The sequence below is a fragment of the Pseudorca crassidens genome, chromosome 15 (assembly GCF_039906515.1).
Source record: "Pseudorca crassidens isolate mPseCra1 chromosome 15, mPseCra1.hap1, whole genome shotgun sequence".
NCBI classification, from domain to species: domain Eukaryota; kingdom Metazoa; phylum Chordata; class Mammalia; order Artiodactyla; family Delphinidae; genus Pseudorca; species Pseudorca crassidens.
In genome coordinates, this window is record NC_090310.1 from 36,412,833 (window position 1) to 36,427,973 (window position 15,141).

General features: G+C 44.8%; 1 protein-coding gene across 5 annotated transcripts in view; it reads right to left on the bottom strand.

Annotated features, from left to right (window-relative positions):
• The window catches only part of ZNF263 (zinc finger protein 263), a 29,216-nt gene that overhangs the window by 6,135 nt on the left and 7,940 nt on the right, over positions 1 to 15,141 (bottom strand). For 2 of the 5 annotated variants that reach the window (XM_067706843.1, XM_067706842.1), the window contains exons 2-3: positions 10,563 to 10,670; positions 30 to 841 (exon numbers count right to left, since the gene is read on the bottom strand). In XM_067706843.1, the coding sequence (XP_067562944.1) occupies positions 30 to 416 (387 nt within the window). In that variant the 5' untranslated portion in view covers positions 417 to 841; positions 10,563 to 10,670. Of the gene's footprint in view, positions 1 to 29; positions 842 to 1,043; positions 1,246 to 10,562; positions 10,671 to 15,141 lie in introns of those variants that run through there. The other 3 variants (XM_067706844.1, XM_067706841.1, XM_067706845.1) reach the window with 3 other exon arrangements.

The window sequence follows — 15,141 nt, forward strand, 5'->3', positions numbered from 1 at the left end:
ACCGCAAATAAAACAGCTCTTTCTCTCACCTGTTGCCTCAGTCTCCCAAGCTCTTTCTGCATATCCTCCACCAGAGTCACCGCTTCCTCGCCGCTCTCCGGATGCAGCTCCTGCACCCTGCTCTGGATCTCCTGAGGCAGGATGGTCAGAAACTGCTCCAGCACCAACACCTCCAGGATCTGCTCCTTGGTACGCATCTCAGGCCGCAGCCACCCATGGCAAAGCTCCTGGAGCCGACTGAGGGCTTCCCGGGGCCCAGCGGCCTCTTGGAAGCGGAACCGTCTGAAGCGCTGATGGGAGGCCTCCGGGCTGGGTCCTGGGTCTGTCGGGGGCAGCTCCTGGCTCCAGGCGCAGTCCTCCTCCAGTTTCACTATCAAGAGCCCTTCCCGGTCCTGGAAGCCCGGACCCGACGCCATCTTCAGGTCCCCACACCGCCTTGGCCCCGAAACCAGCTGCGCCCAGTTAGGAAGGCGCCCCCGGCCCCGCGCAAGGATGGCGGGCGTCCACAAGAGCCGGGGGCCCCGAAGCCCCGAATCCCGGCCGAGGAGCCCGGCTCCACGGCTGGCGCAGCCGGCTCCGGCGCCTCGGCGTCAGTAGTTTGCGGGCGCCGCCGCACCACCCCCTGGCCCGCCCCCGCCAGGACCGCCCCAGGGCAGGACCTAAGCACCGCGCTTTCCCCCTTGCAGCGGACTCACGCAGGACTCGAAGCTCGGCTCCCACGCCGGAAGTCTCAGAGCGCGTTAGGCGTCAACAACCAACGGCGCCTGCTCCGGACCAACTTCCCGGTCACGTTCCGAGAACTCTAGCGCCCATTGGGTCAGGTCTCGCCACACACTCACCGCTGACCAACCAGAAGAAAAGATTTGCCTTCAGGGGCGGGACGAGCGAAGGGCCAATTGGGGACGAGAGGCGGGGCCATCGGGCGAGCTCCGGGATCTCAGAAACCCCTGGGAGCCAGAGTCTGTAGGTTTGTTAGTGGAAATTAAGCCCAAATCGGATGTGACCGGCGGACTACCAGGGTCAGAATCCCTCGGAAAGCTTACTGAAGTTCAGATCTCCGAGTCACGCGAGATCCTGTGCTTCTGAGTGTCGGGGTGGGGCCCGAAAATCTGAATTGTTAACAAGCTCCTCCACAGACAAGTGGAAAAATTCTTCCCCCACAGACAAATTTGAGAATCGCTGTCCGGGTCAAAACGGATTTCAAGGTGGTCCCCACCCGCTGCAGTTGGGCGGAGCTTCGGGAGAGGGTCCACCCGCCCGGGCAGCCTCCGAGGCATTTGACCCAGGGTCCACTCGGCCGCCTGCTCGGCGCCTGGAAGAGGCGGAGAAGAGTGGGCCCCGGCCGGGTCAGCGCCGCCGCAGGGCCTGCGGAGAGATGCCGTAGGCAGCGCGGCCCGCGCCTGCGCCCTTGAGGTGCTGGCGCTGCGGGGCCGGGTGCGGAGGTCGTCAGTGGGGAGAGTGGGCTTGTGGCCCGTGGCGCTCTCATGTCCGCTCAGGGTCCGGCTGCAGGCGGCTGGACGTCCCCCAGGGCCGCTGCGGACCCAGCCCGCACCACCGGCTTCCGATTTTAAACTTGCCGGGGGCATGCCTTTTATTGTCCAGCCCTGAGGGGGCGAGATCCTTGTTCATCTCCCTCCTTGGTCCGCCATGAAATTTCATCGTGAGGGGCAAGTGGAAGGAAACCCGGAGGGTCGATTCCCTGGCCGGCGCAGTCGAGGCTTTGTGCTGGTGAGGGGAGGGCTTCCCAGCTGTGAGACACGGCCCAGGTCGGCCCACCTCCTCCATTCCCGCCAGCGACGGTCAGGCCCGTGGTCTCAAGAGATAAAAGGGTCGTGGGGTTGAATCATGACAAACAGTAATCGTTTATTGAGCGCCTGCTTACATGCAACTGGATCCTCACAGCACACAAAACTGTAGGAACGAGACGCTATTATTATCATCCCCATGTTACAGAGTGTCAGTTAAGTCACTTGCCCAGGATCACACTTTAGTCTGTCGCTAAAACCATGATGGTAAAGGGTGATGTGGGGACGGAGAGGGTCAACTTTCAATGACGGGGTGGAGAGAGTCCTGAGTACTGTATCTTTTTTCTTGTTCCACTTGTCTACTTCAAAAAAGAAATGCACAACGTGAGAGTTGTGAGTTAAGTTTTATTTGGGTCAAAATGAGGACTGCAGCCCAGGAGACAGCGTACCAGATAGCTCTGAGAAACTGCTCCAAAGAGGCGGGGGGAAGGTCAGTATATAAATGATTTTGGTGAAGGGGGAGTACATGCAATCAAGCACATAGTTTTTACAGAAGGTTTCTGCTAGTCTCGTGTAAGTTACTGCTAGTCACGAGGAGCAGATGTCACCATGAAGAATTTTAGTGCTTTTCTAGATATGAGGAGATACAAGAATTGGGCTCATAAAATTGGCTCCTGAAAATATCTAACTATCTGAAGACCTGTTCTGCCAGTTTTTCCCAGAGCACAGAGTGCCTCATTTCAGCTCTCCACCCTGAACTCCTTTCAAGGGGTGTTGAAAGTCAGCAGCTGCAGCAGCACGATTTAATCTTTGTAGAGGTAGATGGCTAGTGCCAATGGAAAATGCTAATTTGTAGTTGACACCCTCCAGAGAAAAGGTCCACCAGCTGTTGTGGCAAATTCAGACCCAGAGGCCTCACAGCGCACAGGCTGGTGCAGGTCCATTTCAGAAAGCCTTGTTGAGACACGTGACCTCAGAGTCCTGTAAGACCATTTTTTTTCATGTTTTAGATCTTCATATTTCAGGAGAAAATAGATTCTAACCTAATAACCACCTCTCTGGCATTTACTATGTCATCGCAGATAAGTTATTCAATCTCACTAAGCCTCAAACCGCAGTTCCTTCACCTGTTTTGAGGGGATAATACTATACCCACCTTATAACACTGGGTGAGGATTAACCGGTCTAACATATGTAGGATGCTTAGAATCATACCTGGCATTTAGTATGAACTCAATATTGGCTGTTACTAATGCACAGCAAATTCCTGAAGGCTTACCCTATCTCACAGAAAAGCCACTCGGATTATTATTGCAGGATGTGGAGCATGGGAATGTTTGCAAAACTACACATACCTTGAGATGGTAAGAATGAAGGATAAACCAATTTGCTATCTTAAGTTCCTTTTGATTTTAGGTTATTAACAGGTACTTAAAGCTAGATAGACTTTCAGAGTTATTCAGAATTACTGATAGTATTCCTCCATTTCTTTGAGGCCTATCTATATTCAGGCAGAGAAAATAACTTTTATAGATGGTATTTTATAGTCAAATACCAATTTGACTGGGAGTGGTGTTACAGGCCAGCAGAACTATAGGGGTTCATTTGGGGCAGGAGTTCTTAACCTAGGGTCTAGAAATTCTAGAGCAGCAGTTCTAAGTACAATAGAACTTACTGTGATGGCGGCTACTGAGCACTTAAAATGCAGCTAGTGTTGCTAAGACCCACCAGGTAGTGGCTACCATCAACACAGTTCTAGAGGGTCACATGGATGGATCTGGAGATTTTTAAAACCTTTTGATATTGTACACAAAACTGCATGTGTACATGTATTTTCTAGGAAGTGGATCCATGGCTTTCATTAAGTTCTCTAAATGATGAAAAAGATTAAACCCACTACTTTAAGCCTGGGTGAAATGTAAGTTAAGGGAAGTAAGTATGCCCTCTGGTAACCACTGTTGATTTCACTTTCTTATACAGTTGACCCTTGAACAATGCAGTGGGGGTTTGGAGCGCTAACCCTCTGCACATTGGAAAATTCATCTGTAACTTTACAGTTGGCCTTCCATATCTGTCGTTCTGCATCCACGGATTCAACCACCATTGGGTTGTGTAGTACTGTAATATGTATTTATTGAAAAATTTCCATGTGTAAGTGGACTCACGCAGTTCAAACCCATGTTGTACAAGTCAACTGTATTTTCTTGTCCTTAGCTATTGGTGGCTCCCTATTATGTAGAAGAGAAAACAATTTTGAATTTCAGATTAAAAAAACCCTACCACTCCTGGTCTTAGTTCTCATGGGTACTAAATTCTGTCTCTAGAGCTACTTTCAGTCCTTACCTGAGTCTTATAGATTCCCTTGCACTCAAGGGGCGGGGTGTAGCTGTCTGTGCCTGGTTTTCAAAATGACATTTGATGAAATCTGCAGCGTTAAGAATTTCACATCTGTGCTCTTTGGCGTAGGAGCAAATAAGCAGCTTCTGTCATTCTGAAATGCTTTTCCTGACTCTCATCTTAGGATATCCTGGCCTCCAGGTTTCTGCCACCCTAAGCCTTTGCTATTTGCAACTCTCCCCAGTTTTGGTTTCTTCCCACTTTACTTGACTACAGTTTTCCTGTGATCTATGGCTTCAGGTTTGCTTTTACCTGTAACACATTACTCTTTGATCCCACAGTTAGCTTTGAAATCCAAACATAAACAAAATAGTGACTTTAAGTGGCATTTCATTTGAAACACATTTTCTTTTTTAAACAATTTTTTAAAGGAATGAACCGTTTATTTTTTTAAATTTATTATTTATTTATTTATCTTGGCTGTGCTGGGCCTTAGTTATGGCATGTGGGATCTTTAGCTGTGGCACGCTTGTAGGATCTAGTTCCCTGACCAGGGATCGAACCCTGGCCCCCTGCACTGGGAGCGTGGAGTCTTATCCACTGGACTACAAGGGAAGTCCCAAAAGACATTTTTTTTTAATTGATCTGAAATATATTGCCCTTTCTCCATGAAAATATAAGGCATTTTGATAAAATGTTCTGGAATTTAAATTATCCTTCAGATTAACGTTAAACTAACTTGCTAATGTTGTTTGGTAACGTTAATATTTAAACATTTTCCTCTATTTGGATCTTAAATCACTATTTATCAACTCACAATTTACTTCAGACCAGTAAAGTTTGTTAGATGTGAGGAAGGAGAGTAAGGGACACAGAAAAAGGGTACAAACCATAACTGCTCTCAGTGAGAAAAGGAATGGTAGGACATGGCAGGAAATTGAGCTGGAGAAAATTTTACTAGTTGTCCTTAGATTGCCAGAAACACTGTTAGATAGTTGTTTTGGTTAATTTCAAGATAATCCACTTCTAGACTTCAGCTGAAACATATAAAGATATTTTTTGCTGGTCACCAACCAACCCAGTTCAGGTACCAATTTTTATTTGAAAATCTCTTAACTGAAAATAATCCAGGACATAGTTCCAAAACTCCCACTTTTACCACTCTCTCTTTTCTTGGGACTCAATAAGAGAATGTTTCTCAGCCTTAAAAGAGTCAGAATTTTAGGAAAATTACTTACATTTTAGTCCTAACTTAGATAATTCTATTATCAGAATATTCAAAAGATAGTATAAAGCTAATTTAGTTTATTGACTTTAACATAGAATTCACTGCTCTTTCATAGACTGGAAGATGATGGCCTTAATTAACCACAAAAGGAGCTTTCTCCTCATTTTAGTTTTGTCCTAATGTGGAAAAACTGCCTGACAGAAGTTCCAGGTGAAATAATCCTAACTGAAAACAGAACTAGATATAGAGAGGCTGTCTGCCCCAGAAATCAGTCTGAATTCAGAAAAACCAGTGGTGACCCAAACTAACATGCCTCCTGTCACGGCCAAGATATCCAGTACCAAAGCTGGCCTGAGCTTCCCTGTGGAGCACAGAGAAGAGTCACGGGTGAAGGAATTGCAGGATTTCAAAGAAATCCTTCCAAAGAAATGAAACAATGATTTGACTTCAAGATAGTTGAGTTTTCAAGGAAAGAAAATTTCTTAATTGGAGCAAAAAGCTTTGGGATCTACTTAAGAGTTTCTATCATCCCATGACTGGTTTAGCACAACTCTTTCCCCCACTCTCTTTCTCCGTGGAATAGTGTGACATGTTCAACTTCTGTTTCTTCTCTCAGATTTTGAGATCAGAAGAGAAAATGAAGAAGCTTCTTCAAAGCAGAAAAAAAACCTGTGAACTCTGCATCCCTTCATTGTTACTTTAGAGGGGGATGCTTCCCATGGTTCTATTTTACAAAAAAAAAAAAAAAAAAAAAAACTAAAAACATTTAGAAAGTCAGAGGAAAATGTTTAAATATTAACATTACCGAAAAATATTAGCAAGTTAGTTTGGTTAACGTTAATCCAAAGGAAACTCAGTGCTAAATCCTCAGACTTAGCAAAGCTTATAGATCATCATAACCGCTATATAGAGAGAGAACCCTAAGAGCTCCAACGTGGAAGAACCTCTTGACATTAGACCTACTGAGCACCAGAGGACTCATTCAGGAGAGGAGCCTCACAAATGCCCTGGCTGGGAGAGAAGCTTTCTTCATTCAGACCTTTATAGATACCGATGTCTCCACATAGGAGAGAGACCCCATGAATGCACTATACTTTATGAAAAGCAATTTGACAGTGTGTTTTAAGAATCTTAAAATATTTCTCCTCTTTTATCAATCAGTTCCACATCTGAGAAACAATTCTGAAGGGAAAAAACAAAATAAAACAGAATTGCAGCAATAAAAGTAAAGTCCATGGGCCTCCCTGGTGGCGCAGTGGATATGAATCTGCCTGCCAATGCAGGGGACACAGGTTCGATCCCTGGTCCGGGAAGATCCCACATGCCGCGGAGCAACTAAGCCTGTGTGCCACAACTACTGAGCCTGTGCTCTAGAGCCTGCGAGCCACAACTACTGAAGCCCGAGTGCCTAGATCCTGTGTTCCGCAACAAGAGAAGCCACCGCAATGAGAAGCCCGCGCACCACAACGAAGAGTAGCCCCCGCTCGCCGCAACTAGAGAAAGCCCACACGCAGCAACGAAGACCCAACGCAGCCAAAATATAAATAAATAAATAAAAGTCTTTACACAAACATCCACCCACACAGACAGAACCTCCAATGGTGCCTCACTGCCCTGATAATAAAGCACAGATTCCTCAACAAGGCTGCAAAAACCTTCATGGTGCAGGCCCTGAATTGTGGCAACAAGTACTGCAGTTGACTCCTGCCCCCTCTCCAAGTCAGAATTACATTTCTTTTGGGCTCCTTCAGTGCTTTGTTTAGAGATCATTTTTAGCACTTAACACAGTTCTTCTTAACTGGGAGGATTAACTGTAATCATACTATGACCTGTGTCCTCCCCTGCCCTTCCAATATACATACATCAACATCACACAGATGACTAGAGTTTCACAAGATTGAGAACAGCAGTAATTCATTTCTTTATCCCTTAAAGTACCCTGAGCTTTAATTAATAAAGCTTTAATTAATAAATGTTTGTAGCTTTGAATTAAGAGATGTAAAATAGCTGTTGGAAATTAAGAACATGGAACATTGCATGGATATGCCTTATAACTTTTGAGCATTTTGAAAAGATAAGGGCAAAAAACAGTGCCCACCTCATAAGTACTATAAAGGTTAATGAAATATATTTAAATGCAGGCTCTATACAAAATAAACTTTCAATAAATATCATTGTACTTTATTTCTAGTCTTTGTTGTTTAATGGTAAAAGTGGCGGCTTCCCTGGTGGCGCAGTGGTTGAGAGTCTGCCTGCCGATACTGGGGACGCGGGTTCGTGCCCCGGTCCGGGAGGATCCCACGTGCCACGGAGAGGCTGGGCCTGTGAGCCATGGGCGCTGGGCCTGTGCATCCGGAGCCTGTGCTCCGCAACGGGAGAGGCCACAGCAGTGAGAGGCCCGCGTACAGCAAAAAAAAAAAAAAAAAAAAGAGTTAATCGTAAAAGTGTTTAAGGTTATGAGTTTTCCTCTAAGTGCAGCTTTAGGTACATCCCATGATTTCTATATAAAATATTCTCCTTATTGATGATTTCAAAATAGTTTGTCACTACAGTTTTCATATTTCCTTCCTTCCTTCCTTCCGTCCCTCCCTCCCTCCCTCCTTCCTTTCTTTCTTTCCCCATGCAGCTCATGGGATCTTAGTTCCCCAACCACTGGACTGCCAGGGAATTCCCATCATTGCAGTTTTTATTATTTCCTCTTTAAGCCAAGAGTTGGTCAACTGGTCAAGCTGGTCAAGAAAGTTCTCCTCTAAAAAAAATTTTTTTTACCGCATTGATTAGAAAATGAGATTCATTCTATTTCTTCTTTGAAAAGTTCATTTTGGTTTTCCTGTGGACTTATATTTAATAAAGTGTGTTAATTATCCCCCAAAGCCCTAGAAAACAAGTGTTCTATCTATAGGACAAAATCTAGAATAGTCTTGGACCTCTCAAGTATTTTTATATCTTTGGAAGCATCTTTGGTGCTGTGTGAAGGGGAAGTGAGATGGAGGAGTTTAAGTTGCTTCCCAATTCTGCCTTCTGTTTTTTTGTTTTGTTTTGTTTTTTGGCTTCCTCTTCCCTTGCTAAGAGGTTTTAAAAACAAACAACAAACAAAAAACTACTGTATGGATCTTTTTTTTTTTTGGATGGGCCATGTGGCTTGTGGGATCTTAGTTCCCTGACCTGGGATCAAACCCAGGCCCTCAGCAGTGAAAGCACAGAGTCCTAACCACTGGACCACTAGGGAACTCCCTGTATGGATTTTATATAGCAATTGTTAATCACTGCCTAACTATTAAAGCTGGCAGTAAAAATAGGATACTAAAGGACCTAGGAGAGGCTCATCCCTTTCTCTAGCTGAGACAGTCCTCTCCTTAAGATGCCATGTTTTTTTGTCTCTTGAAATTAGAGAAATCCTGCAGGGGCCACTTTAAGATTTTTTTTTCAATTGTGACTTTCCAGAATCTGCAGTAATTCTTTCACAGTGTATTGAGGATATTGTATAGGCTAAAATCAAGGAAGTCAAGGAATAGACTGGTGAATCCACCTCCAAGGGGCTCACAGTATGGTAGGGAGTGAGATACAGTACACTTAGCCCTGCTTACCTAGTCATTTTCACATTCCCAAAAAAACATCCTATGGGCCCTCCAGGAAACTTCATGATCTTTAATTCTTTTTTTAAAAAATATATATTTACTTATTTGGCTGTGCTGGGCCTTAGTTGCAGCATGCAGGATCTAGTTCCCTGACCAGGGATTGAACCCAGGCCCCCTGCACTGGGAGCACAGAGCCTTAGCTACTGGACCATCAGGGAAGTCCCGCATGATCTTTAATTCTGAAATGAGTACCCACTGTGAAATCCTCTGACATTTCTAGCCTAGTGATCTGGGTAGAATAATCTCAGAAACACCCAAAGCTCAGACTTAAGCCTCCAGGCTTGGCTCCCAGCTTCCTCTCAAGTCTCCTGTAAAGATGTAGAACGGGGTGGGAAGGGAAGCTCAGCTATTGGCCTCTCCTTAGCACTTATAATCAGTTTACTCAGCCCCTAAATCTGGGCATTTGAACAACTGGAACGAGGGAAATTCTCCCCAGAATGATATAGGTTAGCCTCTGTCCTGTCTTTTCCAGTTGTCAAGACCTCCCGGAGGTCTAGCAAAGCCTATTCCCACATTTTTAAGGCTCCTAAAAAATTAAAATATTATTAAAATTGTGATATATTTTACATATTTGCATTTAGCATCTTTAACACTCAACACAAGAATACAACTCGGGTGTTCTACTAGAGATAACTTCAAAAATCTAAAACTTGAGGCCCTGGGACTTCCCTGGAGGTCCAGTGGTTAAAGCTCCACGTTTCCAGTGCAAAGGGTGGAGGTTTGATCCCTGGTAGGGGAACTAAAATTCCACATGCTGCGAGGCCAAGAAAAAATAAATTAAAACTTGAGGCCTTTCATAAAGGTGAGACCATACCAAGTGGCCCCAGTAGAGGCCTATCCATCCCTATTTTGCATTTTATATTAACTGGGGCTCCTCCTAAGGGGGAGGGAGAGTGAAGGGCAGCAGCAAAGAACTAGCGACCCTCACGTTGGTCTGGTGTGGGGCATACTTCCATTGCCTTAACTCCCCAGAAATACAGTTCACCCTGGACAAGGTGGCACTCCTCCTCTAAGATGTTCCTCTCAGGGTCCTCCAAATGCTAGAGAGCCCCCAACAATGACCAAGGCAAGGTGGTAAAAGGCCTTGCAGCTTCCATTATGTTGGCTAGGAGAACTCGCTCTAGAAGGCCATGAAAGACATCGGACTACCCTGCCAGCAATACAAGTAGATGGTCCAGAGATGCGTTGTTTCTTATAAAATAGAAATAACAAAGTCAAGCAAATATAGACATCATAACATTAATTATGAGTGTGGTTACATAGGTATTTATGTTCTGTGTATTTGAACTAGTTCATTAAAAATATATCCACCTCCAAGGAAAGAGGCATAATGGCATGCCTAGCAAGGTTATCCCAGGCAATCTCGCTGTTGGTTTGAAGCAGGGCTTGCACTCCAGCCTCAAGAAAAACTTTCTGCCAGAAAGGACAGGAAGAAAGTTGTAGGTTCTGCTAAGGCGAAGGCGCAGGAGAACACAAGGGGCAGGGAGGGACCTGGGGCCTTGGCCCTGACAGGTCTTCCTGTCGGTTCTGTATGCTCTGAGATGCTGGGAGTATGCCTTGAACCTTTGTATTTTTTTTTTCAAGAACTTCCTGGCAGAAAAATGAGCCACTAACCTGAGTCTTCCTCCCAAATGCTCCACTCTGTGTTCTTCTCCCAGAAACTCAGGGTTTGCCAAAATCCCTGGCAGTGTATCAGGCAACTCCAATGCGGTAGAGCTTCCCCTGGGAAGTAAACAGGCAGCTTGTAGGATTTATGTTATTCCCCAAAGTGCTGTTTTCTGTCCTTAGAGCCATTTTGTTCAACAAGGCCCATGAGCAAAGGACTTACAGGGTAAAAATCAGACGAGCACAGGCAGAACCTGCTCACAAGTTGTTTCATCCTTGCAGCTGGCTGTAGCAAGGGGGTGAAAGATGCCACCTCCTTAATTGTAAAGTCAAAGCGGGGCTCCATGGGGAACAGGAGTCATCCCTGGAAAGGGAGGACCCAGCCTTTTACCACCAGTCAAGGCTTCTCAAGGCTTCCTGCAATTCCATGACCAGGTCCACACAGCCGATCCACTGCTTTGCCAACAATGATCACTGGCTGACGTGCTAAGGCGCTGCTTCTGGAAACTACTGGTACTGGAATAGTTATAACCTAGACCAGTGCTTCCCAGTCATGTGCACATTGGAATCACCTGGGGAGCTTTAAAAAAACTCTCTGATGCCTGGTGTGTCTTAAGTCTATTAGAGCTTCCAATCCTTGGTAGCTTAGAAACAACAGAAATTTCCCACCATTCTGGAAGCTGGCAGTCCAAGATCAGGATGCCAGTATGGTCAAGGGAGTGTCCTCTTCCAGGTTGCAGACTGCCAACCTCTGTGTCCTCAAATGGTGACAGGGGTAGGGAGCTCTGCGGGGTCTCTTTTATAAGAGGATTAATCTCATTAATGAGGGCTCCACCCCCATGACCTCAGCAACTCCCAAAGGCCCCACCTCTTTTTTCTTTTTTTGGCGGTACGGGCCTCTCACTGTTGTGGCCTCTCCCGTTGCGGAGCACAGGCTCCGGACGCGCAGGCTCAGCGGCCATGGCTCACGGGACCAGCCGCTCCGCGGCATGTGGGATCTTCCCGGACCGGGGCACAAACCCGCGTCCCCAGCATCGGCAGGCGGACTCTCAACCACTGCGCCACCAGGGAAGTCCCGGTCCCACCTCTTAATACCATCACATCAAGCATTAGGATTTCAGCATATGAATTTTGAAGAGACATAAACATTCAGACTATAGCACCTGGTTACCACCCCCTAGAGATTCTGATGTATTTGGCATCTGGACATCAGGATTCTTTACAGCGCCCCAGATGATTTAATGTGCAGCCAAAATTGAGAACCACTGATCTCAACATTAATTTGAAGAATTAATAGGAAACTTGGAAGGAAGCAATAGGACTGGCAGAGGATTTCCCAAGAGGCTCTACATTTGTAATGACCGATGAAAGACATGTGAGAGGTGGGTGTGCTCTGTTTCAATGAAGGTTACTATAAATCATGGGTCAGGTTGAATTTCCTGTTAAGAGTCTAAGTGTAGTAAGTTAAAAAATGGCTTCAACTTCATGATTACTTCTCCTATTGACAGGGGGTGTCAAATCCTCTTCCCCCGAATCTAGGCTGGCTGTAGTGACTTGCTTAGGCTATAGAATGAACTGGAAGTAACTTTCTGGGACTTCATAAGAAGTCTTGAAGCTGCCATCTGGGGCCTCTTGGAATGCTAGCTCTGGGAACACCAGCCACCATCTAGAAAGTCTGGTTACCTTAAGACTGTCATGCTTCGAGGAAGCCCAAGCTATGGAGGCATGGAGAGAGATGCCTAGTCATCTCCAGCTGTTACAGCCATCCTAGCCCAGGCACCAGACACAGGAGTGAAGAAGCCATTTTCAACATTCCAGTCCCAGCAGACACAACAGGGAGAAGAACCCAAGAATCACCTGCAGACAGCCAATACTGATGCCTCAGACACACAACCCCAGTCGATTACAGCCATTCCAGTGATCCCCAGACATCTGAGTCACCCTAGCTGAAGCTCCGGTCATGGGGCAGACATAAGTTGTCCCTGCTGTGCCCTGATCAAAATCCCAACCACAAAATCATGAGCTATAATAATAAAAAGATTGTTTTTACACTAAGTTTTGGTGTTATGCAGCAAAAGATAACCAGAACAACAGTAATACATGAATGGTCATGGTACAAGAATCAAAGAATAGAGATAGATACAAAGAAAATGAGGAAATTTTTCCATCACCCCCTCGCTTCACTTCTGCTCCCTTTTTTATAGGTAACGGTTGTACATCCTACCGGTCTCCTTCTGATGTGTTTACATATGTATATGTATTCATTAGATGTATTTATAATGCTACATATATAATATTTTCCCAGACTTTTTTAACTTCACAGTGTGCCTCTGAAATCTCTGAATCTAGATGAATAGGCCTTTCTTACTCTTAACAGCTGCACAGTATGGCACAGTATGGGTGTAACATAATTACTATTTCTTCTGTTGATGGACATTCAGGTTGTTTCCAATTCTTGCTTTAATGAACAATTTTGCAATGAACATCTTATAATGCAACTTTTGTGTACATTCAATAATTTCTTTAGAATAGAATCCTCGAAATGGAATAACTGAAGCAAAGGGTATGTGCATTTTTCAAGTTTTTTTTGGGGGGGGTGGTAAAATATACATAACATAAATTTTACCATTTTAACTATTGTTAAGGGTACAATTCAGTGGCATTACATGCATTCACATTGTTGTATAACCATAACCACCATCCACCTCCAGAACTTTTTCATCATCCCAAACTGAAACTCTACCTATTAATAACCCCCCATTACCCTCTGCTCCCAGCCCCTGGTAATCACTACTCTATTTTCTGTCTCTATGAGTTTGACTATATTCTAGGTACCTCACATAGGTGAAATCATGAAATATGTGTCTCTTTGTTTTTGGCTTATTTCACTTAGCACAATGTTTTCAAGATTTATCCATGCTGTAGCATGTAACACAATTTCCTTCTTTGTCAAGGCTGAATTAAGTAGGTACATGACTTGTCTAGTGTCACACAGCTGCTTAACTGTAGGGACATTATTCTCACTCAGGCAGTCTGACACCAGAGCCTGTGCTATGAAGGCATATAAAGCACTCACATGACACTTGGTATATATAAAGTGCTCAATATATGTTATCATTCATTGCAGTTCCAAAGGCATGACTTTTGGTATTTTGATACCCCCACCCACCTCCACCATCACATCCGCCTTGGAAGATACTTTTCTGTGGTCTTTGATGTCCAATTTTAGCTTTGACTCACATAGTCATTTTCTCCTACTTCTTGCAGCATTAAGAATTGTTTCCAGCTGCTGGCTTTGGTGGAGGCTTGTACTGTGGGTAGGGATGGGAGTGGGGTGGTGTCTACTGTGCTTCCAGCTGCAGCCCCAGAGACCATGTGCGAGGGCACCCTCTATAGGACAGCAGGTGAAATGCCACCTGAGTTTTGATACTAATCTGTGCGTGAAGGAACTTGTCCAGATACTAAGGCTTTGCTGAGCAAATATCCTTTCAGTCATTTTAGCTTATTTCAACCATATTTTTAAAATGTAAGCTTCTGCTCTATATCTTCAGGGGAGTTAAGGCATAAGCCCTTATGCTCTTGTTAAAGACTCTTGTGTCTGCATTAATTTGATGCCTGCAGTGTTGTATGTATGTCTGTTTACTTTGGAATTAGGTCTGTTCTGTGTTTCCTTCAGTATTGGCAAACCTCACATATTACTTGAAGACTTCACATATTTGTTTCTCTATGGACACAGACTGCTGTTTTTTTTGTTTTTTGGGTTTTTTTTTTGCGGTACGCAGGCCTCTCACTGTTGTGGCCTCTCCCGTTGCGGAGCACAGGCTCCGGACATGCAGGCTCAGTGGCCATGGCTCACCGGCCCAGCCGCTCCGCAGCATGTGGGATCTTTCCTGCACCGGGGCACGAATCCATGTCCCCTGCATCGGCAGGCGGACTCTCAACCACTGCGCCACCAGGGAAGCCCCAACACAGACTGCTTTTTAAAAACCATTCCTAATCCTCTTCATTCCAGTGAAAAATATTCCTGTTAATGAGATTTTTGGAAAGTTTTTATTATAAAAATAATGAGCAAAGCATGAAAGTCTTCCTCTAAGACTGAGCTTGGTATACTTTGTTTTCCCTTATTATTTTACACTGAAAATAAATTCACAGACTATGTTTCATGTGTCATAAAATGTTTACTCATTGAAAACCACACAAATGTATAGAGGACATAGAGTAAAAAGCACAATCCCCACCTCCAATTCTACTCTATAGAGGTTGCCACATTATTCCTTGAGTCTATCTTCAGATATTTAAATTAAAAAAATATTTTTCCCATTATTTACAAACATGGGATTATACTATCACAGTGTACGGTAAACGTGCTCTTCTCATTTAATAATATATATTGACCATCTTTGCACATTAACACATGGAAATCCACTGCACTGTTTTCAAGGGGTGCAGCGCAGCACACAGGATGGATTCACCAAAACTTACTAAGCCAGTCCCCAGGTGACAGCCATTTAAATTATTTACAGTTTCTGGTAATTCCCTGTCAGTCCAGTGGTTATGGCATGTCGCTTTCACTGCCCAGCCCAGGTTC